The sequence below is a fragment of the Podarcis liolepis genome, assembly GCF_965112155.1.
Source record: "Podarcis liolepis genome assembly, chromosome: 11".
Taxonomy (NCBI): Eukaryota; Metazoa; Chordata; class Lepidosauria; order Squamata; family Lacertidae; genus Podarcis; species Podarcis liolepis.
Window position 1 is genome coordinate 46,029,094 of NC_139565.1, and position 27,868 is coordinate 46,056,961.

At 43.9% G+C, this 27,868-nt stretch overlaps 1 protein-coding gene across 10 annotated transcripts; it reads left to right on the top strand.

Moving 5' to 3' along the window:
• The first annotated feature begins 886 nt into the window (after window positions 1-886).
• On the top strand, window positions 887-27,868 carry HMGCS1 (3-hydroxy-3-methylglutaryl-CoA synthase 1). Of its 10 annotated transcripts, XM_083466072.1 has the most exons (12): window positions 1,298-1,422; window positions 4,708-4,831; window positions 14,199-14,656; window positions 15,556-15,681; window positions 16,384-16,548; window positions 18,781-18,949; window positions 20,610-20,780; window positions 21,772-21,878; window positions 23,012-23,137; window positions 23,939-24,102; window positions 24,763-24,802; window positions 25,861-27,868. In XM_083466072.1, the coding sequence occupies exons 3-11, from the start codon at window positions 14,209-14,211 to the stop codon at window positions 24,778-24,780; spliced, it is 1,494 nt and encodes a 497-aa protein (XP_083322198.1). In that variant the 5' UTR covers window positions 1,298-1,422; window positions 4,708-4,831; window positions 14,199-14,208; the 3' UTR covers window positions 24,781-24,802; window positions 25,861-27,868. The 10 variants fall into 10 exon arrangements, with proteins under 10 accessions (XP_083322191.1, XP_083322197.1, XP_083322192.1 ...); XM_083466071.1 differs by lacking the exon at window positions 4,708-4,831 and having other exon boundaries at window positions 1,220-1,422; XM_083466066.1 differs by lacking the exon at window positions 24,763-24,802 and having other exon boundaries at window positions 1,295-1,422.

Below are 27,868 nucleotides of genomic sequence, written 5' to 3' on the forward strand. Positions count from 1 at the left end.
TACCTGGGCAGTGTAGTCATTCTTTTGAGATGGTAAATACTTTAGTTCTTGAATCCAGGTCACAGGCCCACCCTATTCATACACAAAATATGACCTTAAGCAAGGATTTGTAAGTGAAAAGAACTACGGTACTGGGAAAGTTTTCTCCAAGATATCTCCTTCCGTAGAGGAAATATTTTGAGTAATTAGGAGAGCCAAGATGGCTTTTAGGGGGATTGTTCTGTGTGCTAAAATAATGTGAAATTTTCTCAGGGAATAGTTCATAAATTTTGTAGGGTGGAGGATTGGTTTTCTGTGGAGTGTGTGTCTGATATGTGTGTGTACCATAATATATTATAATATTTTATAACAGCCCTAAAGAGCAGCTTTTCCAGGGGAAAGCAGTAGGGCAGATAGGGAAGAGCATTCCACAAGCAGAAAGCCACCACAGAAAAAGTCTTTTCTCATGTTACCGCCCTCCAGACCTCTCACGGAAGTGGCCACAAGAAGAAGGGCCTCAGATGATGATCGCAGGTTTATAAAGAAAAAGACATAAAGAAAAACATTAAAAGAAACTTGTACAAAACAGGCAATATTAGCAGCATTACAAGCCATAACGGCAAATCAGAAGCCTCATTTAACCAATGACAGCACCATACAACATTGTATTTGGATAGCATTTGTAATCCGTGTGTGTTGTTAAATAAAGTATGAAAAACCACCAGACTCTTTCCCTGAGAACCTGGAGCTGGTGGGCCATTTTCCTTGATAGCTCATAATATAATATTGTTCGTAATATATTATGCAGTTCATAATAAAACAGTTCATAATATAATATGAAGGAGCCTCCTTCGAGCCTATATGAAGTTCGTATATAGTTTTCAGCTCCCTGCCTAACTGCCACTCCTCGCTGTACAGCGCAGACACCAGGGCCCTCCTTCGCTCCCTTCCTCGGGTAACACGATGCTGCCTCGCTGAGATGCGCGCCTTCCTCCCGTTGCTAAGCGACCGTCTCCTCTTTCTCACCAGAGGACCTGCAGCAGCGACTGCCCTCACCTCGCAGTCGGCAGCAGGGCTCCCATTGGCCGCCGGGCACCCGCGTCACGCGCTTCATTCGCCGGTCCGGGCCTCAGCGGCGCGCCCATTGGGCGCCCTCCCTCTGGCCACGCGGCGTCATTTTCTCACACCACTCCTCTCGCCCTCCCCTCGCCTCCTTTCCCCGCCTTGCCTCGCTCATTGGCCAGGAACGGGAAGAGGGGCAGGCTCCGGCGCGCTGGCCTCCGATTGGGCAGGGAGAGCTGCCGCTCACCGGTTTCAAGCGGTAGCTTGGGCGGCGGGGCTGGTTTAAAGGCGCATCTCCAGCCGCGGCTGCGTCCCATTCAGGACGAGGAGCTGAGAGACAGTGCGCGGACCCTGCAGAGAACGAGCCATCGCCGCACACAGGTGGGTGGGATCTTATTTCCGTCCGGTGCATAGGGAGCACCTGCCTGGTTTTGGTGTTAAATTGAAGCTCTCCCGCCCCGCCTCCTCCAGGACCAGGTGTGCCAACCCAGAAATCGCATCTGTGTCTACTCAGAAGTAAGCCCCGCAGAAGTCACCAGGTAAATTGTGCTTAGGGTTCAGGCGAAGGCTGGAACCCTGCGCGAGCTTAGCTGGGTGTAAGCCCCATTGCGTTCAGAGGATCTTACTTCTGAGTAGACCTGAATAGCATTGCCACCTAAACTAGGTCCTTGATTTTTCCAAAGACCATTAGGTTTTTTAAGGTGGTCAGATCAAAGTTTAGGGGTACTTGCAATTCTAGAGCTGACTGTTTTCTGGGATGGCGGTGATAGTAATATGTGCCCCCCCCCCGTTACATTTAAAAGGAATATAATTGTTCTGGAGCAAGGGTGGGGAACGTTTAGCTTTCCAGATATTGGTGAACTATAACTCTGAGCAGCCCTAGCAGCTGTGGCAGCTGGGCAGGGATGATGGGAGTTGCAGATCAGCAACACCTGGAGAGCCAAAGGTCCCCCACACCTGTTCTCCAGTACTAAATAGGACCCAGGATGTCATCATGCCCAGTGCTTCTGCTAAAGAGAATAATTTTCTACTCAGCAGGCTTGTTTGGGCGGGGAGGCTTGGGAACATGTCTCTGCTGGGACCTCCTTATCATGCCACTGTTCCTCAAGAGAAAGAGCAGTTAAGTTGCCAGGGGTGGCGGTGGTGGTAGAATTGAGCAAGTGGTGATTGCAAGGAGCAGCTACCTCTGATTCCTCACCTGCCCATTCCCTTAAGGAGGCTCTTCTATCAGGTAAGAGACTACTTACCTGGATTTAACCCAGCAAGGTTGCCCAGAGAGAGGCAGTAAGCAAGAGAGAGCAGCTCTGCCAGTTTGAACGCCTTATCGTCACTTTAGGTGGGGCAGTGGCTGCCCTGCTGGGAGCAGCTGCTTCTGGCTTGCTCACCCACTCTCTCTGGGTGGCCTCTCTCTACTGAACCCTGCCCACCCTGCCTAATGGGAGAACATAGGTGTGGAAGCCTCTTGCTAGGGTTCTTTGGGGCTGTCCCTCAGATCTCTCTCTCTGTGTTTATGGGGTGGGGCTGAGCCAATTTTTCCCCACTGCTCCACCCAGCGAGAAAGGGGGTGAGCAAAAGGGAACAGGAGTATCTCCCTCCCTCACTTGCATCCTTCCTCTGAAGCAGTGCAGATATGGCACCTTATGGCACCTAGACAGGGAGGCTGTACTGGCGGGGGAAAAACGACTGAATGTATTTATTGCGCTTAACTCTCCCTCTCCCCTACTGTGTTGCCCAGAGAGAGGGAGGTAAGGTGGCAGAGGCAGAAGAAGCCACTCTCTGCTCTTCATCTGGATGCTATGACAAATCCAAGCCCTGATCCAGAGGGAGGGGGCAGGCAGGTACCCCGCAAAACCTGTTGTTCAGTTTGCCCATTTTTGTAGACAAACCAGTGGCAGCTGGGTGGGAAGATGGGGCATTGGTGTTGCATGTGGCACAGAGCAAGGAAGCAAGTCTCCCAGGGGGCTCTCTGCTGAAAATGGTGGCTGTTGCACTTCAACAGCTGTGGTGGGTGGGGGTCTGTACTAATGTGAGAGCGAGGCTTGGGCCAGTTCCCCCTCCTATACTAGCCGAAAGTGATTCAGTACGACAGCACACCCCCAAAGTACAGAAGTCAGTAAGACATGGCAAGTCAAAGAATTGCTTGCTGTTGAACAGTGCAGCCCTATGGAACATATTTACCCAGTTATTTTTATTTTCACTAAGTTCAGTGGGGTTTGCCTCCCCAAAAGTGGGTATCTGGGAATGGCAGCTGCAGTTGACTTCTGCAAGGAAGCCATGGGGAAACCCCAAAAATTGCGGCGAAATCCTTTTCCTGAACCAGATAGGCTGCCTTGTTAGATGTGGAGATCTTCTGAGAAGTAGCGTTTGGTTTTTTTTGCTATAAACTGAGCACCAGTTCATCTCCCAGCCCTCCAGCCACCATTGTCTTTGTTGGGTGGTGGGAAACTTGTGTCTCACTAGAGTTTGTGAGCTCTGGAATAAAAACCAGAACCTCTCAGCTTTTTAAAATCCGTGTTTGGAAGCTTATAATGTCCCACCCAACCAGAATTATTTCTACTTTAGGAACCCTGCTTTCTTTCATTACAAGCCAGCTGCAGCCTCTGATCAACCAGACATTTAAAACCAGAGTAATTTTAATTGTAAAATATAAATCTGCCCAGCTGACTTGTTAATTACTGTAGAGTACATCTACCAAGTGAGATTTAGTGATCGGCTTTCATTCTAGGATAGACAGGAGAATTCTAAAGCTGATAGATCTTGCTGTCTTAAGAAGTAAATGGTTTCTGTGAACCTAGTGGGCATTTCTTGTGTCTGGTCAGACATATAACCCTAGAGCAATTAAGGGCTCATCCACACTTAATTTTTGACTCACACTTTCTGGGCACAGGTTTCTGGTTCCCTGGGTTGTGCTAAATCATTTTCTTTTTTGCCTGAAGCTTTCTCCAAGAAAACCCAATCTTTACCACTGAATTGGAGCAAGATTTCTATTTGCTCTGATTCAGCAGTAAAGCGCAGGTTTCTGTGGGGAAAGGGGGAGGGGGGAAAAAAACCAACCCACTTGAAACAGACCTGGAAAGCCCAGACCTTTTCATAGAAATGTGGAGCAAAGGTGGATGAGCTCTCTGTTGCTAGAGCTTTGTGGTGACATTGAAATCTACCTTGGCAACCCTACTCTGGGGGTGTAGCCTCGGGACTAGCAGTTCCATAGGGAAGTCCCTGAACTCTAGCAGAGAGAGAAGTGCAGTTTTAGTGGCTGGATCAGGTCCTTCTACAGTACTGGTCATAAACATTGTACTTCCCACAAGTTTTGGACTCCAACTCCAGCTGAGCCATCATGACATCATCATCAGGGATTATGGGAATTGTAGTTCATAGATCTGGCAGGTGCCACACTGAATGCCTCTCTTTTAGAGCATTAAAAATGGCTACGTGTGCTTTCTTCAATGTGCATATTGACCAAGGACCAGAACTGGATTAGGAGTTGGCAGGTATGCCTGCTGGTGTTAAATTGCCCACTTCTGTCTGTAGTTATCTTCCCTAGGATTTTTGTTTTAAAAAAATCCCTCCATATGGTGTGGGGAGGAATTGATCTTGGGGAAAATACTTCTAGCAGAGAGTCCTCTTTCAGATATGTCAGGGTTTTGTTTTGTTTTTGTTTGTTTCTAGGAGTCTTCCATCTCACAAGTCGCTGCCTGCAAGTCTAAAGTGGTATAGTCAGACACAGAATACCCCCTCTACTGTTTGTAAGGACTAAGTATAAGGCTAAAATCCTCTACACACAACCCAAAAAGTAAGTCCCATTGAACTTGCTGGGCTTTAAACTAAAAGAGCTTGTTTAATGATTTCACGGTCCATCTTAACAGATCTTTCCGAGAGATCTCCATGGAGACTAGTGCGCAAGGATATGCAAATTTGTGAAGTGTTCCACTTTTGTGTTGGATTGTGACCTCCTGTTTCCACAGAATGCCATAGGGAGGCCAATATGATGCCTGTTGTTAAATTTCTAGGATCACTGTTATGCTGAGTTTTAAAATAAGGGCAGAGCATTTATCAGGTGTGGCTTGTCTGGTTTTTTTTTAAAAAAATGATTGGCTTCATCTAGTTACAGCAAAGTCTCTGATACAGTGGAAAGAGTTCTATCGCTACCAATTAAATCCGTGGGACTGCGTAGTTGTGGTTGCGCCATGCACCCTGTTGCTCTTCTTCCTTGGACACGGATCATTACTAGACAGAGTAGGTGATGTCCTTGTCATTTCTTTAATGGATTTTGTGCTCAGTGTACCTCCAGTTTTCAGGAGGTACCTGCCCATTTAATCTTTCTGTACCATGTAGTCTGTTTTTCAACTGATCATATAGCATGCCTTAGTATTTCATTGTGATTTCATTGTATTGTTTGGTTTTGAAAGGCCGAGGCATTATTGTATCAGCCTCTGAAGTACATTGGGACAGCAAGTGCCTCTTGAGATTTTCCCCCTGAGGGTAGCCTGTCTGTAGGACAAGAAGGAAAATGGATGCTGTGTTGTGCCTAGTAGATTTATTCTGGCATAAACCTGAAACTTCAAGAGGCTTTCTAGCTTTGAGGATGATGCTTTTTTTTGGTCTTTCCATGTAAAATTTGTGTTTTGCTGCAGCTGGCAGCTTAGAAATTGAAAGTTTCTCTTGTGAAAACTCTTATTTTATATTAATCTTAATGTGTCTTCTTTCTCCTCTTCTCCCCGCCCCCTTTCCCTGAGATGACTAGAGAAATTGGACTGCATACAGTTCTTCCTTGTTAGGCTCAGAAGTATTCTGCTGCTGCCTAAAAACGTGAGCTGAAAGTAGATGAAAATGCCTCTCTGAATTGTTTCAGGTCTGGCAGCAGGGAGGTTTTGTAAGAGCCTCACTTTCATAGGGTTGGATTTCCCCGTGTGGGCTCCTGACGCCTCTGGGTGAAGAAGTGGGGGAAACCAGTAAAAAATAAGCTGCAGGACATGTTCACTCGCCTGAGGCTGCCATTGCTGCAGTAAGCCAGGCCCAAACTATGAGCAATGTAGTCTGACAACATAGCAATGCAGGTTGTGGACAGTGACTACCCCAGGCTGGGGTGGAGCATTCCCAACTCTCATGAAGAAAAGGAAACGAGGGCTGCTTAGGCTTTCAGATTCTCTGTCTGGGGGAGAGGTCTTGCCGGGTTTGCTCGTAGATATATAGTGACCCTTGTAGTTGTGAGACAGTGACGCCTTGTAGCTGTTTTTAGTGCTAGATTCTGAGATGTACAAAATCTTTGAACACCGAGTACTTCTGGAGCAGCAAAACGTACAGTAAGTTAGCAAATGATGACTAATGGCCCTTCGCAGTTGTTATGATTTTTATGGTTATGTGAACAGAAGTGGACTTGTCTGCCCTCTTGTCCAGGCCTTTAGCATACCTGAAAGATGCATGTGAGCATTTTCTGGGCACTTGGTAGCTATGTCAACAGCTTGTGCATACTGTTTGGCAATCTCAAGTCATGTGCTGGTTTTGCTTTAGCCCGATTATTCTATTTCCATTCCTTTTATTTATTTTAAACATTTCATAGAATCATAGAATCATAGACTTGGAATAGACCACAAGGGCCATCGAGTCCAACCCCCTGCCAAGCAGGAAACACCATCAGAGCACTCCTGACATATGGTTGTCAAGCCTCTGCTTAAAGACCTCCAAAGGAGGAGACTCCACCACACTCCTTGGCAGCAAATTCCACTGTCGAACAGCTCTTACTGTCAGGAAGTTCTTCCTAATGTTTAGGTGGAATCTTCTTTCTTGTAGTTTGGATCCATTGCTCTGTGTCCGCTTCTCTGGAGCAGCAGAAAACAACCTTTCTCCCTCCTCTATATGACATCCTTTTATATATTTGAACATGGCTATCATATCACCCCTTAACCTCTTCTCCAGGCTAAACATGCCCAGCTCCCTTAGCCGTTCCTCATAAGGCATCGTTTCCAGGCCTTTGACGATTTTGGTTGCCCTCCTCTGGACACGTTCCAGTTTGTCAGTGTCCTTCTTGAACTGTGGTGCCCAGAACTGGACACAGTTCCTTTCTTAACTATGTTCCCTGGTGTAACTGATGCTTGAAGGGGCTCTACAATGCATTCTAAGCATTTATGGGATAAGTAGAAAAGCAAAATGCTGTATGCGACGGTGGAGGGACGGGGCAGGACGCTACAGCTTGGGAGCAAACTTAGGCTTTCCCATGTGTCTGATGGATATATGAATTGGGTATCATTAAAACAAGCCTGTAGAAGAAATTCCTGGCGGATGAGGGGCGGGGGGAGAGATGCAAGCTGGGAGTTGGAGACAAAAGAAATATTGACAGCTCAGAGCTCAACCTACCCCTTTTGTGTTGGCTGGGATTGATGGGTTGTAGTCCAAAGCATATATGGAACGCACCAGGCTGGGGAAGGATAAACTTTAGCCACTCACTAAAAGTTCTTCCATAGTATCTTGGTGAGGATGTGGCTAGGGCACTGCTTCCTATCGCAGTGGATTCACTGCCTGAGCCACACTCAACCTTTTTAATACAAGTTGCTGTGATTGGAAGACAAAGTGAATACAAGGGTGGTGGCCCATAGCCCCAAACCTTTTTCTGGAAAAGACGCATGCCTGAACATGGTGTTTTAAAATTGCTGTAACATGCCCTGGGACCATACGATTAAAGGCAAGTAATAATAAAATTTATCAATTAAATTATTAACAGGATTACTATGCTTACTGAGTCATCAAAAACCTCTAAGCTATTTACATGAAACAGTGCATTAAGCTTCTACAACGATGTTTAGTTCTTGCCAAAGATGGGAAGGGGAAAATGCATAATTCTTCTACACATACATATCCCTTTCCTTAAAACCCCAACCACAGAATATGTACTAGATGTTCTGATTGGCATAGTATAAGTAGATTAAGTCAATTGCTTAATGATTTCCTGGAAAGGAAATTTGCACAATTCAGGCTGTTGCTCATATATCAGTTTTAATCTTCTAATTGCTCATGGTAATACATTTTTTTAAAGGTGTTCTAAAGTGACCCTTCTACAAGTAGGATCTTTCAGTCATCTCGCCTTATTACTGCAAAGCAGCAAGCTTACAAAACAAAGCTCTGCACATCGGTCACCTCTATTGAAATACATCCCTCTTTAGCCAGCTATGTAGCTTGAAAGAATCCCCATTTATTTCATAAAGTGACCTCTCAGGAATTATAATTTCAGCCACAGCTCAAGTAATAAATCTGTAGGTCTGCCAAACGGAAATCAGATTTTAAAAAATATTTTAATATTTTCCATGTAATTTTACAGGGAGAAATCTGTGCCCCTGCCTCAAGTGGGACTTCCAACTCCCAATAGCCATGGCTCATGGATGATGGAAATGGCAATAGTCCTGTTGCAACCCTCCCTGGGGCCTTTTGATGAAAGGCCAGTAAGACATATTCTAGATAAATAACTGGAGTCGCGGGTTCCCCATCCCTGCTCTGATGCCATGCTCCTACTTAATACTGAGGTCAAGAAACTTCAGCGGCAGGGGTGTGTTTCTGATACGTCTGAATATGGCAAACATAGTGGCGGGGTTGTGTGCGTGCTTGTTTCTTTGAATACACAGTAGAAGTTCTAGCTCAGCTCATGGCAAAGTAACTAAAGGCGGCTGTCCTTCACAAAACACCATTTCTTTATGTACAGTACAGTACACGCGGAGGAGGCCTTGCCTACATTTTGAGGTGCCGATCCGGGTTTGCCCTGCGTCACGTGTGAAAGGTCCCCGTGCGTGACCTCGGAGGCCGGGACTTCTCCTCCCTCCTTCCCAAGCGTTCCCTGTGTGCTGGTTTCGTATCGTCCTCGGCAGCAGCCGCCGCCCGCCTACACATCCGTGCGCCGCTTCTCAGAAGCGAACGCGTAGTAGTAGCCCCAGGAAAAGGCGGCGGCGGTGGCTCCGGCTCCTCCGTTGCCTTCGCTCGGCGGAGTGAGGGGGCGCGCGAGCGCAGAACGCCCTCGAGCCAGGCAGGGGCGTGGCTCGCTCTGCCGCGTCAGAATAAAGGGGGAAGTGGGCGCGGCCGAGGGAGGCAGCGGGCGGGCGGCCGCGCGCCGCGTTTTCAAGGTGACAGCGGCGGGCTGGAGCCAGAGGGCCCGCCATGAGGAGCGCATGCGCGCTGGGCCGACCCGGTGCCGTCCGGAGCCGGTGATGGGGTTTCACTGCGTGTGAGTGAAGCGCGGCTGGGGAGGAAGGGGCGGGGGCGGGCCTTGACCTCGGTGAGGACGCGGAAGCTTCTGCCCCGGTGTTTCCTGAGGGATGTGGTGGTGGGGACTTTCATCTGGGTGGCTTATATATGAGGGAAGGACGTGGGGCCGCCCTGCCTGACAGGGAAACTGAGGCAAAGGCCTCAGTTGCGAATGGAAGCCATTATCTGGCTACTTGAGGCCTAGGGGTGAGGTGGAGTGGGGGGGGGGCTCATAAGGCAAATGGGACCTGCCACCGCCCCTTCAGTTATATGGGTGGGAGGGTGCTCTGACTGCCTGACAGGGAAATTAGGCAAAGGGTCCTTTACCACGGAAGAGGAGTTACAGAGCTCTCTTGAGATAATTAGGGGTGCGGAGAGGCTTATTTTCTTGCCAATTCCCCTTTCTCTTCTACTTTCCCTCACAAGAGCGAAGGGAGCTGCCTTGTCCAGTTGGGCCATTGATCCGTCCAGCTCAGTGTTTTCTTGCACCGACTGGCAACAGCGCTCTAGGGGTTCAGCTGGGTGCAGAGGGTTGGACTAGATGATCCTTGCGATCTCTTCCAACTCTGCACCGGGAACCTTAAGCATGTGACATGCTGCCAAGCTATTTGCTCCCCCACCCCACAAAAAAGAAAGAAAAGCCTCATGGCGTGCTTGTGTGTGTGTGTGTTTACTTGGAAGCAATCTCCACTGTGTTCATGTTTTCTTTGTGCCTGTTACCTGCCCTTCTCTGGTTTTAGCAGCCAACTGACTCGTAAGACATTTGACCGAAGGAGGTTTCCTTAGCAGTGGAAGAAGGGTTCACTGGTTGTATTTCTGTCATGTATGCACAGGTATCCTTCCAGTAACATAGATAGCCACATTTTTCTTTTTTAAACATAAGTGGCAAATGATTGCCACACCTCTGTGCTTTCTGCCAGAATTGTGGAGTTGCCAGGGCTTGTTATATCTGGATATGAAACTTGATGATCCAGGCAAGCTTCTGGTATTTAGGGCTATGATTGGTGTGCAGAACATTAGTCCAGTTGTGGATAGTTGAATGATCTGCTGCTTGTGTGGGCTTTACATTTTATTTTTATATTTGTTTCGTAACAAAATATTATCTGAAGTGACTCAGGATAGTAGAGATAATTGATATAAACTGTTGTTTTCCAATTAGATTTTCAGTTTGTGAAGGGATTTGTTTTGTCTTTTGCCAACATATCTCAGATGCAGTTGTTTGCCCCCTAAGAGACCCAAACCATTGATAAAGGGATTCTTGTATACATATTGAAGCAGTTACAGATAGGTAGCCGTGTTGGTCTGCCATAGTCAAAACAAGTATTGAAATAAATATTGAAGTAGACAGTGAGTGCGACTCACTGTTTTTTCCTGCAGGACACACGGTGAAGCAGATTTGCTGTGACACTACCAGGCTGAAACTCACACTTTTTCAGTGACCATATAACACTGAGGAACATGTAGTGTTAACTTCGGCAGTGTGATATTTGGCAGTTGCCCATTGTCAATCCTCGTTCCTGGAGAGGCTGTCAAACTGTTGTTTTGGGTCCTTAGTTAGCAAAGCATTGTATAAACTTTCTAAGAGTGAGTAGATAAATTGTTTTGTCTGATAGTTGCTATTTTCTCTGGGTTGGAGGTAAGCAGCACAAAAAGAATGGAGAGCTGGTAAGATTAAGGCCATGTCAAACCAAGACAAGCACAAATCAGGTAAATTTAAGTAGGCATCATTCTGCCTTTTGCCCAATGGAGACTCGCTTGGGAGGAGCATACACCTCCCTAGCAAGGGCTGTATTTAAAAGCCATCACCAATCTTCTCAGAGATTGGTGCCAATGGAGGGCTGTAGCAAAGGGCTGTCTTGGAGTACTGATGGTTGTAGGTGAGCAACTGATTGGATGGCTGAGATTGTTTCTGTGTTGTGTTTTTTTTCTGCAGGATGTTGGGCATTCTCAAATTACTAGTTTTTAGTTAAAGAATGCATGAGTCAGGAAGGGTTTCAATCTTCTTTTCAGATGGAGAAAGAAACCAGGTTTTACTGCATTACTGGGCATTTTTATTACTGGTGGGGTGATTTGATGACATTAATTTCAACCATTCTACAATGGTACATTTTCATAATGGATATGAGGAATGGTTTGGCAAACTACTGGCCAAGAAGAAGCTGATACTGCAGGCAAATGACTGCTGTCTTTATGGAAGTCATGACTCCATATTACTTTGTTTTCTTCTTAAGTTGTCATTGATTATGAAGGTTGTTTTTTTAAGAACTCTGTTTTCCACAACTGGGGTTTGACTTAGCTGGTTAGAGTGTGGTGCTGACGTGTAGGTAGCAGGCCCTGCCCTGCTCTTGTTTCCCAGCAATTAATTTTCAGAGAGATACTGCCTTTGAATCTGGAGGTTCCACTTAGCTTTGTCAGTTGATCTGTTAAACTCATTTTCTAAAAACTATTGAACACAAAAATTCAAACAGCTAGGCTGAGCTTCATTGTAGCATAAGTGGTCCCCAGCACACTGGACCCAGTGCAATGAAATTTTGTATAAACTATTGGGCTGTGAAAGCAAACATAGAAACCTTGTATGTGGTATGTTTATCCCCATGATCCATCAGCAAGTAACAAGCTGTTTGGGCCAATAATCATTGATTAGACTGACCTCTGTAAAATTTGTCTAATCTCTGAATTTAAAATCAAAATCATAGAATTGTAGAGTTGGAAGGGATCCTGGGAATCATCTTGTCCAGCCCCCTGCAATGCAGGAATATGCAGGTGGCTTGTATGGGGATCGAACCCACAACCTTGGCATTATCAGCACCATGCTCTAACCATGATTCTTTTTTAGAAGACTCATGGCCATATCTTGTTGCAGCAAATTCTGTAAGTTATGTACTGTGTGGATCAGTTCTTCCTTCTGCCAGTCTTGAATTAACAGTAGGAATTAACAGTTATTAAGTTCCAGATAGTATTTAAAAAGTTGTAATGACAAAAAAGTTATTACCCTACTATTCAGTATTTTAAAAAAACATACTTAAAATGTGAAAACTAGTCAAAACAACAATATAATACAAGACTATTCAATCTGCAAGAATTAATTCAATAACACAGATTTTTCCTTCTGGCCTTCCTATTCCCAAGTCTCCATACTTCATTTGCACAGTGGTGTGAGCTGTGTGTGGTGGTCCCATACAACTAAGGAGCACATCTGAATGTTCCAAGCATGCGCTACAAATTTCTGTGCCATTGTATGCATGTTGGATGAGGCAGATGGGCACTGGGACAGAGTTGGTGTTCCTCTTGTGGGTTCCAGTCTGCAGAACGATCAATGTCCACAGAAGGGGAGCCCCAGAAGTCATGCAGTGTTAAGAGTTCTACCCATCACTTTCAGCTGCCTACCTGCCTCTTCGCTTTATCTTTGTTAGGATTTCTATTGCCCTAAGGCAGTATGATCTACCCACTTGAAATGAAGAGAAATAAACTTCTCTTCATTCCAATACCTTTTGTCTCCTATCCATCTGGCAGTTCTTTGAAGTTTGCATTTCATACAGGATGTTCCATGTTTGTAGATAAAGATCATGTCTGGATTTGCCATTCAAAATAATTACGCAAGACTACTGGTACATGTTGCTTTACTCCTTCAGAATCTCTTTGGTGTCCAGTAAAAAGAGCTGCACATGCTGAATGTCCCCAATTCACCCCCAGTCTGTTAATGAATGACTTTCTTCAGTGGTTGGACTGGGGGTGGGGGTAGGGAAACCCTGTATGAGACCTTGGAAAGCCTCTGTCAGTTGGAGTGGTCCAGGGATAGGGAAGCTCTGGTTCACTAACTGAAGTTGGATTACAACTCCCATGGATGGTCATGGGTTCCCTATCCCTGGAGTATACTTTTCTAGGTAAATGGAACAGTGCTCTGACTCAGTTTAGGGCAACGTCATATGGAATATTCTTGGCATTTTTCCTCTGCCTCCAAGCTTTGCAGTTGGGAAAGAACGAAATACATGCTCATGCAGATACCATATGATTTTCAGTTGCTGTTCAAATCTGAAAGGCTGTTCCACAGTTCATTACAAAGGGATGGGTTTATATTACTTTTAGGGAGCAGCTGCAAGCCTTTATTCTCCTCCCCTTTCTGCAACAGTCAGATTGTTGTTTTTTCTTCATTTGGGGGGTTAACTGCCAGTAGATGGTATAATGAGGTTAACCAAGATTCTATTCTATGTAACACAGAGACAAGAGGACCCTGGTGGTGCAGTGTTTTTTAAAATGCTGACTAGAAAGGCACGGCCTCTTTGCTGCAGGTTGGAATGTCTATGGTTATGGGGCTGTACACAGTGTTGTTCCCCTCTAGAAGACTACCTACTTGTCTAAATTGGTTTGGGAGTGTCTGACGTAAGAGATCTTCTCAATCTGAATAGTACAGTTGCAAGTACAGACTTGTAGTGTGAGCTAATAATGGCCTATATATCAGCTGGACAGCAGAGGTTGGGATAAAATAGCTCTGCTCCAGTTCTACATACATGGCAATTTGTTAAAATGTGCTTGGGATAGCAGCTGTAGCCCTGGTCTCTTTAAAATCAGTGATTAGTGTGGGCAGAATTACAGCTGTGCAGACTATAGTGTAACTGTCAGATTCCTCTCCTGCTCCCAAGTAGCTACTTTGAACACTCTGCCAGGTGTCTTTCCTGCTTTGAGGGGTTGGACTAGATGACCTTTGGATTCACTTCTAATTCTGTTATTCTGTGTACCTGCTTTTATGATCATTGCCCTATTAGTTGTTGGACTGCTTGTGAGTCAAAATATTTTATCAAAACTTTTAATCTCCAGCCCTTGTGCTTTCAGTAAGCCTCACTGAATGCATTGGTACTTGAATCTAAGTAAGCGTGCACAGGATCAAGCTTTGCTCACTCTATTCAAATAAGCACTATTAACTTCTTTTCTTTCAGCTGCACCACCATGCCTGGATCTCTTCCTGTGAATGCTGAAGCCTGCTGGCCAAAAGATGTGGGAATAGTTGCTTTGGAGATCTACTTCCCTTCCCAATATGTTGACCAGGCAGAGTTAGAAAAGTTTGATGGCGTGGATGCAGGGAAATACACCATTGGCTTGGGTCAGTCCAAGATGGGCTTCTGCTCGGATAGGGAGGATATCAATTCGCTTTGCCTCACCGCAGTCCAGAAGCTTATGGAAAGGAACAGTCTCTCCTACAACTGCATTGGGAGACTTGAAGTTGGAACGGAGACGATCATCGACAAGTCCAAATCGGTAAAGACTGTCCTGATGCAGCTTTTTGAAGAATCTGGCAACACAGACGTGGAAGGCATTGACACAACCAATGCATGCTATGGTGGCACTGCTGCACTCTTCAATGCCATCAACTGGGTTGAATCCAGTTCCTGGGATGGTACGTTGGACATCTCAAGCAAGCAGTATTTCTTAGAATTTGCCAAAAAAAGAAAAGAAAAGAAAAGAAAAAGAAAGACAAGGCATACAGAGATATGGAATTTAAATGTTATTAAATGTAATCCTGTAAATAATAGTCACTTCAGGACTATGAAGTCCTGGCTGTGATGTTCTTGTGATTTCAGGAGGGCTTGATAAAAGCTCATTCATGCTTAGTGGGTATTACAAGAGGAAACTATGTTAGTGTTCAGAAGTAGCAAAAAGGCAGAGGGCAGTAGTCCTTTGCAAATACCAAGCAGGGAGTAAGATTTTGCAGGAATACAATTGGCCTGTGAAAATGAGCTCATATCCCACTAAGCCTGTTAATAGTTTCTTGTGCTGAGCCAGCACTTCACTCATCTGTACTGATCATAATATTGGTTGCAATGCAAACTAGCTGGTGGAATCAGGTTGGATAACATACTTTGAATCGGTGACTGTAGCATTCAATGCTTATGCTAATTGGAACCTTTTCCCCCTCCTCTTTCCAAACTTTCTGGTGACTCCTAAGCTGCCCATCTGCAATTGCCCTCAATTTTGTTCCTTGGTCAAAAATGATCTGCTTAACAGGATGTTTGTATGACAAATAGAATTGTGTGAGAAGAACTTTGTACGCATTAAGTATTGTGCATGTTAATTGGTGGCTGTGGGAGTTTAAGACTGACTTCTTGTAATCTTTTCCCCAGTGACCACGTAGCCCAATTCTCTGCATATTTACTTTGAATTCTGTAGGGCCTACTGTTAAGGGATTTGCTTCCAAGTACATGTGTATATAGCATTGCAGTCAATGTAGTCAGCAGTTGCCTCAGCTAAAAATGACTTTTATGCAGCTTTTTTACAGCATTTGTTTGTGTTTTTCAGGGCGTTATGCACTTGTTGTTGCTGGAGACATAGCAGTGTATGCGACTGGAAATGCTAGGCCAACTGGAGGAGCCGGTGCTGTTGCTATGCTTGTGGGACCAAATGCACCTCTTATTTTTGAGAGAGGTTAGTTTTCTCTTGCAGGCTAAATATTATTCATAGAGCAGATTCCAGCAGTATTTTAGTTCAAACGAACAGCTTGTGCAAGCATTCTTCACTTGTGAAATGCCACGAGAGCAAGCTAGTGCTAGATTGCCTTTTCCTAGATTGCAAACTATGCTGGTTTGCCCTTATGAGGAAAATTAAGCAGTTTTCCAGTTCACAGAATGAAAGCCATAAACCTGCATGTGTCCACTCCTCTACTACTCACATAAGCAGTCTACTCATATGAGCTGCAATCTCTGCAAGTGAGCTGCCTGGAACATCAGCCTGTTAAAATATTAACAAATAGCTAACTGTAGTGCTCGGCATTTAGTATTCTAGTATTCTTTTTCCTGATCACATTGGGAAGTGGAATAACTTTTCTGTTTACCACCACCTCCTACATCCACCAGATTAATCTTTGGTTGTACAAAGTGTATCTTATTTTTATTATTATTATGATTTATTGAATTTATATACTGTCCTATGCCCGGAGGTCTCAGGGCGGTTCACAGAATAAAATCAAAATATAAAAACCACAACCTAATAAAAAAAACCAACAACAACCCAATATACCCCCCCCCCACATTTTAAAAGGGCATAGGATGTCAGTCATGTTTTGAGGTAAGAAGAGTATTAATGGACTTCACTGCAGCATTTCTTTCAAGTCTGGCTTCTTTTCCCTAGGATTGCGAGGGACCCACATGCAGCATGCCTATGATTTCTATAAGCCTGATATGGTATCTGAGTATCCTGTGGTTGATGGGAAACTGTCTATACAATGCTACCTCAGTGCATTAGATCGCTGCTACACTGTCTATCGCAAGAAAATCCATGCTCAGTGGCAGAAAGGTATGTCTTGCTAGAAAGTACCGTTGCAGAATCAAGGTGTTTCTTTCCCCCCCCATCTTCTCGGATCCTGTCCTCTTCCACAGAATTTGGAAAACTGTCACAGACTTAAAAACCATTCTGCCAGTTATGGCAAACAACTGCACAGAATTCTGCTGCTGGTTCAGGAGAGCAGTGTATCTTGTGTTTGAATGCCTACCACAAGCACACTATAGCCCGTTGTTCACACAGCTGCCCCTAAGGCATGGGGTTACTGCTGAACATGCCCTGTATTAGATTTCATTTTGAAAAGTATTTTTACCCTGTTCTTCAGCTGCAAAAGGGTTCTGGGGTGGCCTGTGGTGATCAGTAATAAGATGGTCCCTGCTCTAGGCTTACAATCTAAAATAGAGAAGACAAAAAGAAAAGAGATTGGCTTCAAGGAGGAGGAAAAAAGTAAACCTAGGCAGGCATTCATTGCTATAATATTTCTAGCAGGGAAGCTCCTTGTTTGGTTGAGCCACAGTGGTCTCTTCCCCTTTGTCATGATATTCTTAAGGCAGGGGAGCAGCCTTTTCTGAATGGGGTGGATTTTTAAAGGAATTGACAATGAATGGTGAGAATGGGGTAGATGAGTAGTGCCGTAGTGGAGCAATAGATAACAGTTAGGTTGATTAGGAGGAAATCTTGTTGTTTCAAGAGTGGGGTGTGGGCAGGAAGATCTAGGCTCAGGCTATCAATAGTTACTAACCACAGTGACTTCCATTTTACCTTCACTGTTGGAGGCAGCATGCTGCTGAGTAGTAGTTGCTGGGACTCACATATGGGGACAGTACTTGGGTTGTGCTTGCAGGCTTCCCACAGGCATCTAATGGGCCTCTGTGAGAGCACAGGATGCTAGGCTTGGTGGGTTGTAGTCTGATACACCAGGGCTCTTCTGAGGCCAGGTTGATGGACACAAGAGTTGGTTCCAAGCATATCCAACAGCATGGGAGTAGGAAGTAGACAAGTATGCCATAAGCAAATGAGTTGTGTCACACAGTAGAAATGTGAAGGTAAGGTGTGAGAAGGGTGAGAAGTTGTTGGAGCAGAGGATTAAAATGTACTTAATCTCCAATACCAGAATGGGAAACCTGTGGCCTTCCAGAAGTTGTTCAACTGCAACTCACATCAGCCCCACCCAGCATAGCCACTGCTCAGGAATGATGGAACGTGTAGTCCAAGTTTTGGAGAGCCATAAATTCCCCATCCCTGCTCTAAGCAAAGATCTGAGCCGATCCCAAATTTACTGTATTTTTCACCCTATAGGACGCACCTAGTTTTCAGGGGGGAAATCAAGGTAACAAATATGATTTTCCCCCAGCAGCTCTGGGAGCAGTGGACAGGCTGCCCGCAGCCTGTTCGCTACTCCAAGACCTTCTCCCTGCTTTTGTGGGAGGTGGGGGAATTCCCCCATCTCCCGCAAAAGCCCACAGGAGGGAGAAGGGACGGACTCGGCCAGTCAGTCCCTTCTCCCTCCTTGGGGAAAAGCCCCCAAGAGCGACGTGCTCTTTAAAGGCTGCACGGCTCCTGCGGGCTTTTCTACGAGGTGGGGGAATGCCCCCACCTCCTAGAAAAGCCAGCAGAAGCCGCGGAGCCCCTTTAAAGAGTGCACGGCTTTTGCCTGCTTTTACGGGAGGTGGGGGAATTCCCCCACCTCGTAGAAAAGCCCGTCCTCTGGGGCTGGCGATGGGGGAAGCGCTGCTTTCCCCACTGCCAGCCTCAAAGCTGGGTTGGAGAGTAGCGGGAAGGCGTCGCGTGCCTCTCAGCTGCCCCCATCCTCTGGGGCTGGCGATGGGGGAAGCGCTGTTTCCCCCCACCACCAGCCTCAAAGAGCAGACTCTCCTGGCTTCAGCAGAAGCAACGCGAAGCCAAGGAGTGCAGGCTCCGGAGGCTTCGTGTTGCTTCTGCTGAAGCCAAGGAGCCTGCATTCGCCCCATAGGATGCACACACATTTCCCCTTCATTTTTGGAGGGGAAAAAGTGCGTCTTATAGGGCGAAAAATACGGTAGTTGGGATTTTAAATAAAAGGTAGTATAAAACGAATTTCATATTGCAGAAGTAAGAATACACAAATGTTAAAACTTGTAGCCTGATTGATCTTTTGCTTGTTTACTTGGAAATAAGCTTTGCTGCTTTCAGTTCTTTCTCCCAAATAAGTGTACATAGGACTTAGGCAGAATAGCACCCATGTCCTGTTTCTTTTTTTTATTTCAGAGGGAGTTGAAAAAGACTTCACCCTGAATGACTTTGGTTTCATGATCTTTCACTCTCCATACTGCAAACTTGTACAGAAATCTGTAGCTCGTCTGTTGCTGAATGACTTTCTGAATGATCAGACACCCACAAAAGAAAATGGCATCTATAGTGGCCTGGAAGCTTTTAGGTAAATAAGAAAATTCTTCAGTACAAGAGAGACATTACGAAACATCCATAAACTTGTATCTGGAAGGAGTTCTATAGCTGACATTGATCTATTTTATGTTTGATCTTTTTTATACAGCTCTTAAAATTTAAGGGAGTGGATCTGGAATGCCCTTTCATAGCTGCCTGAAACTTTGTCTTGATAAGGTTCATCCTATGCAAAGATTTCTTGGAAAAAATTAGGTGGAAAAGAACGTATCACTGGGTTGATTTTTTAACAATAGTTGACAAACTGGGAGCAGTTAGCTTGATTTTAATATGTGAAGATAGCCTGGGGAACCCATAGAGGATAAGGTTATTCTACGGTGTAGCTTAATCCTAATCACCATTACTTGGAAGTAAGTTCATGTGTGGAATTTACTTCTTAGTAAGTGACTCTCTTTTGCTATCTTATTCTGTTGCAGCAAATGCACCATCAAGGCTAACACATTTCTTGGCCTTGTTTGGATGATTGTATAATAAGCTGATAGGCGAATGAGGCTTTCATTTACACACACAACTATTTCTCTCCCCCCTTCTCCATATGACTGAATGCATTGTGGAAAGTCTGCAAAACCAGTGTTTCCATTTTGGACCAAACATGGCTGCAAGACAAGCTAGCATTTTAAAAAACATGGTTTAAAGTTTAAGATCCCAGCTTCTTCTCAAAGGATATTGAAGAGCTAGAAAAGGTGTTAGAAAGGGTCAACCAAACTGAAGAAGGGACTGAAACATCTCTTCTGTGAAGAAAAGTTGCAACCTTTGAAGCTTCTTAGTTTAGGGAAAAGGTCAGTAAGGGTGGGGCAAACATGAAAGAGGTGTGTAGAGTTATGTATGGTATGGAGAAAGCAAGTACTGCTTTCATAACACACAATGATCCTGAAGTTTGTAAGATACAAGGCAAGCAGAAGGAAGAACTCTTCACATAGCACATAGTCAAATTATAGAAGATTTAGTGATGGCTCCCAACTTGGAAGTCTTTAAAGGGGATTAGTCAAACTGATGATAGGAGAAGGCTGTCAGCGGCTATGTTACCTTCAGGATCTGAAGCAATATGCGTCTGAACACCAGTTGCTGGGGATTGTGAACAGAAGAGGGCTATTGCACTCATGCCCTGTTTTGTAGGCTTCCCACAGGCATCTGGCGGGCCATTTGAGAACAGAATACGGGATCAGATGGGCCATCAGCCTGATCCAGTAGGTGTCTCTTAATGTTCAAAGGTGGTAACCAAAGTTTCTGGTTTAGAAAAAAAAATGGAAACAATGGTTTTATAGACTTTTACATTGCACTGAGGCACATTGAGAACAGAAGGAGAGGAGCAGCTCCTTCACTATTGCCTGAACACGGCCAATGTGAAAGTTAGTACTGGAACTAAATATTGCAGTGTGTGACATCAAGTTAAAATTGTGCATGTTCTTCAGTATAATAAATTGGCTATATCAAATTGAAATAGGCATGACTGAAGGAAAAGTGATGTCTTGTGTAGCACAATTTGGGTGCCTTAAAAAAAAACAACCAACCTGGGATAACTTTAGAAATCAAATAGAGCAGATGAGGCATGTTTATAGCTTTCATAGCCTTCTGCTCTAGTAGTCTTTCAAGTTATTAGTTTTTCTTCTAAATGCTCCCCTTGCTATCTTCAGAGATGTAAAACTAGAAGACACCTACTTTGACCGTGATGTGGAAAAAGCTTTTATGAAGGCCAGTGCTGAGATTTTCAATCAGAAAACCAAAGCTTCCTTGCTTGTATCCAATCAGAATGGAAATATGTACACGCCTTCTGTCTATGGCTGCCTTGCTTCTATCCTAGCACAGTAAGTATGAAGGAAGGATCTGAAGCTGGGTTTGAGGTGTTTGTATAATTATCTGACTGACGTTGGGTATCAGATTTCTAAAGGACAGGCTTGCTTTAGGTAATGGCTCAGCCCCACATTCTTCTTGTGAATTAGTAAAAAGCAGAGTGCCTTTGAGCATGCACAGGGTGCCTTCCCTTCTTCACTAAGCAATCAACTTTAACACCACACTTCAGAAGGAAATAATTCCCAGATATGAGTGCAACTACCAAGCAGTGCTGAACCTTGCTGCTTCTTGCCTTTTGAAACTAATTAAACACCATCTAAAGGTGATGTACAAAGTTGTTGAAAAGTCTGTGACAATTGTAACCGTATAGTTGAGCTGAATGACAAAATTTAAAGCATGAAGGTGACTTAATTGTAGATTAAAACTTCTCCAACAATATAGGTGGCAACTACCTATATTGGGCAGACAGCAGTAGGAACTGTGCTCCACAGGAACACACTCCACGCGGCTGTTGCTGCTTCAAACAAACTAAGACTAGCACACCTGTTTTATCAACATCTGTGTATCTTTGTAGCCAGATTCTGCATTTCCTTAGTATTCACATATAGCATAAGTTATTTGGCATAACTCACTTGTGCAAGTCCAGACTTGGCAGCTGAAGAAAGAGGGAAGAGTCTGAACACTGGTAATCTTTGACTTGAGGCAGAACCAATAGCCTTCAGCTAAACTCCTACACGTTTGAAGATAATTACATGGCCAGTGGTTTCGCTTTAGCAGAAAGAGAGGAAATGATTTGAAGGCAGTACAGGATGGAGACAGCTTATTACCTAGAGCTGCTGGCACGGAGATTGGGGATGAAGGTGGAAGGAAGCGTTCTATGTGCCCCAGGTTTCATTAATCTAGGAACAAGCCAACTAAATCTTTTAAGACAAATAATCACAAAATATTTGTGTATTAATCTTCTCTAATGTGCTTTTCACTAACACCTTGTTCTCTGGCGTGCAGGTATTCTCCTCAGCAACTGGCAGGACAGAGGATTGGAGTCTTCTCTTACGGCTCTGGGTTTGCTGCTACCCTCTACTCCATCAAAGTTAGCCAAGATGCAACCCCTGGTGAGTAAAATCACCAAGGTTTCCTATACACAACCACTTCTAAAGTTAGTGTGTCACTGACAGTATCCAGCCAGTATTTTAATTCTTGTGGGGAGTTCATACAAGCAACATGGTGAAGAACCCATTAGCAGTAATTTATGGCAAGAATGGCTTGTTGTACACAATTAAGAGTGTGCAACGAAAAGCACTGAGTCTATCTAGCTTTGGGTTATGACTGCTATAGCACAGTGCGGATGATTTATATGCTCAGTGATGATTGCAGAAATACTGTTATAAGGGAATGCTGTAATACATATTATTTTATACTTCTTGAATTATCTCTGGTATTAATCTACATAGATGATCCAGTTTAGGAAATGCTAGCTTTAACAGGGGTTTTTTTTGGTACGATTTTGTGTTTTTATTGTTATAAATCACTTCTGGATATAGCAGTATATAAATATTTTTCATAAATAAATAAATCTCCATTTCCGGGCAGTTTTTAAGAATAGAGGAAGTTGCCACTAAAACTAAATAGCTGGGTTAAGAAAGGTGCCTTGCTATGTAACATCTTGCATAAATTTGAATGCATTGCTTATGGTAATAATGGTGAATCTTATTGCAGTGCTAAGGTGTAGCCTTGTGCAGTGTGATGTTGGCAGGCTGGTTTTGGGCAGGCTCTAGCTTGTGAGCCATTTTGGGAGGAACCTAACTCCTATTTCTGAACAGAGTCTAGCCCAGGGTTGTGGAACCTGTAGCCTCTTCCAGCAGGCTCTTCTTAAGCTCTTAGCCCTCCATAGGCTATTGGGTGTCAGTGGTTAGGGATTTGCTGCCCAGGTGTTGCTGGGTTACAACAGATCTGGCCTCATCTCTGGCCTCTTATGAGGTTTTGAGAACTTAGGAAAGGGCGTGCTATGTCTTTTACTACAGTATTACTATAGCTAGCTATATTCCAAGAGGGTTATGTTGGAAAAATAGCCCCCGCTCTTTCATAGTATAATAAGAAATCAAGATGCTGCTGTTTCTAACTTGTATTCTCTAACTTGTATTCTTCTAACTTGTAACTTGTATTCATTGTCAAATCATGGAATTGTCGAGTTGGAAGGGACTAATAATTATTTCTAGAAAACGTAAGTTACTGCTTTCTACTGCAGGCTCTTCTCTGGATAAAATAACAGCAAGCCTCTCTGATCTGAAGGCAAGGCTCGATTCAAGGAAATGCATCTCGCCAGAGGTGTTTGCCGAAAACATGATGCTTAGACAAGATACTCATCACTTAGGTAAGTGATGGTGGGATTAAGTTCGGCAAATGTCTGCCATAAATTCAGTGATAGCCTCTATTAGGCAACCGTTGATGATAAAGCAGACCCCAAAAGCTTATTTCCCTTTTTAAAATAATAAAGTTGGCTTCCAAGCCTTCTGGTTGTTGTAAGAGATGTATAACAACATGATGGTTACAGCTTTGACTTGAAGTATTTAGGTAACTCTGTCATAGAATCATAGAGTTGGAAGAGACCACAAGGGCCATCGAGTCCAACCCCCTCCATATTGAACTGGCAAAAGGCTTTTCTTTTCATGCCAAACATGGGCTTATAAATTAACCATGAATTAAAACCGCAGTCAAGAGGACAGCAGGACCTGGTTCTCAACTTCTCATGTCTTCAGATTAACAACTTCATGGTGGATCCGAAAATCTTATTGTGCTGTAAGCACTGAAGTAGTTGACAAAAAGTGTCTTGTGTGCCTCATTTCCACAGTTCCACCAGTGTGATAATGGAGGGGTGGAGGCATTTCATATTCTTCTTTGGGAGCGTTGCAAGCCTCCTGTGCATCTTCTTATAAAGACAGCGAAGGCGCTTGCCTTCCCAATACCCTTGAAGCATCTGAAGATGAAGCACAACTTGCTTGTTCTCTGCACTTCCATGTGACGTAGCACTAATCCCTTCATGGTGTGTGTCTCTTGCACAAGATGAAAGAAACCAGAACTTTTCCAGCATGACTCTGTATGTAGTGAGGTCAAAGATTAAGCCAAGACCAGGAGTAAACTCTATTTAGAGCTTCTGCGTTCTGTCTTTTTATAGCCAATTATATTCCACAATGTTCAGTGGATGATCTGTATGAGGGAACATGGTACTTGGTGCGAGTGGATGAAAAACACAGAAGAACCTATGCTCGTCGCCCCGTGCTGGGTGATGGGCCCTTGGAAGCAGGAGTGGAAGTTGTTCATATGGGCCTTGCTCATGAGGTAAGTGTAAAAAGTCTCTTTAATTTATCCTTTTAAAACATCCAAGGGTTAGTGCACTCCTAAAGAAGCAGACTGCAGAATTGAACACTACCCCCACCCCAATCTGCCTTTAATGTGATTCATAGATATCTTGGCACTGATATGAACAGTTGTTTAGGCTTACCAGTTTCCTTGCTTGAGTGGAATCATAATAGTACCCCAGCCACTGTGGGCAGCTTCCAACAGATATAAAAGTATAATAAAACATCAAGCATTAAAAACTTGCCCATGCAGGGCTGCCTTCAGATGTATAGTTATATATCACATTGACATCTGATGGGAAGGCGTTCCACAGGGCGGACGCCACTACCTGGAAGGCCCTCTGCCTGTTTCCCTGCCTGCCCTCTTCAGTTTCTGGTTAAGCAGGGAAACCAGTAACCCTTAACTATTGTTTAAAGTTGGTGCTGGCATACCTATGGACCGAAGCTAAGGTGCACATGGGCCTGGGAATGAGGAGGGGAACATGCTTTCCAGGAAGGAATGTTCAAAGATGTGGCCTGCTTTCAATCTCTTTAAAAATGATTCCCTGCTCCATTATGGGTGGAGCAGCCACAGCAAAGGGTGGCTCTTTGCTAACCTTTCCTTTTTTTATTTCTCTTTGTTACCAAAACTAAATTACAGACTATTAAGCACATGTAGCGGATGTGTAACTGCTCTTCCAGTAAGTTAGAATCTTCAGTAATCTATAAACCCTGTCAGATCACACATCCCCTCCCTTTCCCTGCTCTTACGTTATTTGGTTCTTCTCCCACTTACCTCCGCAGTTTGTCAGTCTCTTTCTCTCTCTCCCCCCACCCCTTGTGCACTCTGCCCAACTTCCATTGTCGGCCATACAAAATATTTTGCTGTCATTGATAAAATAACAGGTATTTCCCTTACACTAGCATATTTTATCAGCTCCAGCAAGATATTTTTTAAATCCTTTCTTAAGCCTGTAATATGAAATTTCACAAGTAATCTCAGCAGTCCTGTCCCAATATCTAGAAACTTTAGGGAAACCACACCAAAATGCAAAAAGAAAAATACTTGGCACTAAGCAAGACACAATTCCTATGCTTATAGTATTTACCTTGTGAATTCTGTCTTAGTTTTTGTGGCCTCATATCCCATTTCTCTTTGTAGATTGGGTTTTCATTACATTTAGACATGGATAATGGCAGAAGTTTTCCCTGTTATAAAACATGCCCAACTATTTCATGATACTGCTGTTGAAAGTTACCAAAATCATTGCAATAATTGATGGATACGCTATAAATCTGGGATATGATATTCTTTGGATTTTCTTCTGTCAGTGATTCCTCCATTTCAGATACTTGTCCATTTTGTTGTAATCAACCCCATTACAGAATACCAAATTCGATAATATTGATGCAAATCTTCAACCCAGCGTTCTCCAACTCGTGCCTTCCAGCTGTTGGAGAAGGCTGCTGTGTAACCTGACATTCTTTGAACAACTTCTAAGACGGGAACGTTGCTGTTCTCAAATTAGTTCTAGAAATCTAAATATAATCTATGTTGTGTCCAACTCTGAAAACTTATTGTGCAGGATAGATTCCAATGGAGAATTGTCTGGACAAAGTATTTGGAACTAAGTTACTGTTGCCTAATACCGGGGCTTTCTCAATGAGTCTTGAAACAAAATTAAAGCAAGATAATTGGCAGCTGTGCTTTTTAATAATGTGTTCTAATCTGTGGCTTTCCCCCCTCCCCCCCTTCCAGCATATCCCTAGCCCTGCCAAGAAAGTACCAAGAATTCCTGCAAAAACAGACTCAGAAGCCGTTGCTGTTTCCCTTTCCAATGGGGAGCATTAAGAGACCTCTGTGAGGTGGGAGTTGGAAAAGTTGGGGAGGGCTGGGGATGTACACGGGAGTAACTGTTAATACCCATGTTTTGCTGTACAGTACTGCTTAGTTGGGAGCATGAAAAACTGTTAATCTTGAGGCTCTGTCTTTTGAAGCAGTTTGTTGATACGTAGTTAAATAACACTAAAAAAAGTTTGCTGGCTCCTTGGAACAGAAATGACCAAGGGCTCTTTCTAAGAAACAACTGTTTTAAAACAACAGCAAATGGTTCAAGAATAGGTACTTAAATTTACAGAGGGGTAGCCATGTTAGTTTGTTGCAGCAAAAAAGACAGCAGAGCCTTTTGGCATCTTAAGTTTAGGTCTACAGTTGCTTATGCTGTAAAAATATATCACTTAATCTTTAAGGTGCCACAAGAATATTTGTGTTTAGTTTAAGCTTGGGAAGACTTCAGTTGTGCTTGCCCTACTCTGTTTTAATGAATTAATATCCAGAGTGGAGGTGAGACTTTTAAAAGCCATTATGGAGAAAAATTAATGTGACCTAAAGCTACTTGTGAGTCCTTTTATCTTAAATGTTAGGGTCCTATGTGCCTTAACAGTATAAGCACCCGGTCTCTTAAATACAAGCCTTGTTCCATCCCCTCAAAACATGCTATGCATTTGAAAGGGGATAATTGGCTTGTTTTTCAAGGTGCTATTAATTGGAGAAAGTCCCCCCCCTTGACATATTGGTTCAAACCCATCTTGAAAGTTGGAGATCTGTGACATGGTTTCCAGTTGTATGCTTATAATATTAAAAGCTCCTCTCACCTCCCAGAAATCATTTTGCAAAGCTAAGAAGTGCATGCATTTGGGGAGAGAACACACTCTCTTGCCCCAAAGTGCTCTTGGTGGCTACTTAGAAATAGTTGGAAAGTTAATTCCTTTTGAACCTCTTGTATGTAATCTTTTATAAAGGTTGCTTAAGAGCAGGCTTTGCCATACTCTGCTTCTACAAAAATGCAAAAGCTCAGCCCAAGAGCCATGATTTGATCCTGAACTTTTTGCTCCTCACGATTGTTTTAGCTGTGTGGTGTGGGGTTCTGCAAGCTGTAGCTCTGAGGTCATGTATAAATAGCTTCATATCTCAAACATACTTAAAACTCCATTTCACTTCTGCAAGAATACTCAAAAGGCTGCAATTCTCAAAGCACTTACCTTAGAATAGGCTTGAACAACTTGTGACCCATTGAGTTGAACACTGCTCACCAGCTATGTGTGATGGCTTGTTGGGTGCTTGCTAAAATTGACCTGTGCTGGCTGCCTACCAGAGACTTGGGGAAAAAATGGTATGTGTTGAGAACCTGGCTGGGCATATACAGGGCTTGTGAGGGGTGCCTTTGGCCTGCAAGTTGTTCTGCTCTAGAACGGTCCTGTTTATTAACATACACTTGCTGTAGTGTAAGTGCTTTGGCCATTGCAAGTATATTGGGTGGGCCTGGATGAACTGGAAGCAAAGGGAAAGACAGCTCCTGGCTTGTAAAATACATTGTGTTTACACTAAACTTACACAATTTGTCCTGTTTTTATTTTGTTTTGGAATACTTCTTAACTAATGCATACTATGCTAAGTTACAAGACACTGTTTTGGGGCTCTGTAGTTTGTTTGTTTTTTGAAGCAGATTACTTAGGTTTGATATGGCTTGTTGGGAAAAAACGGTTTGATTTACACCACTTTTTTGTCCATTTGTGCCAAGTGCTGTGGCTATATAAAACAAAGGAGAGGATCCCAAGATTGGTTTTGTTCACAGGCTGGCGATGTATCAAGTCCATTGCAGGCAATGGACAGGCTGAAAACAGCACCACCAAATCTAAGGTTTATAAACCTCAAAAGCAATGAAGCAGATGCCTTACAAAATAAACACTGAGCTATCTGAACTGCC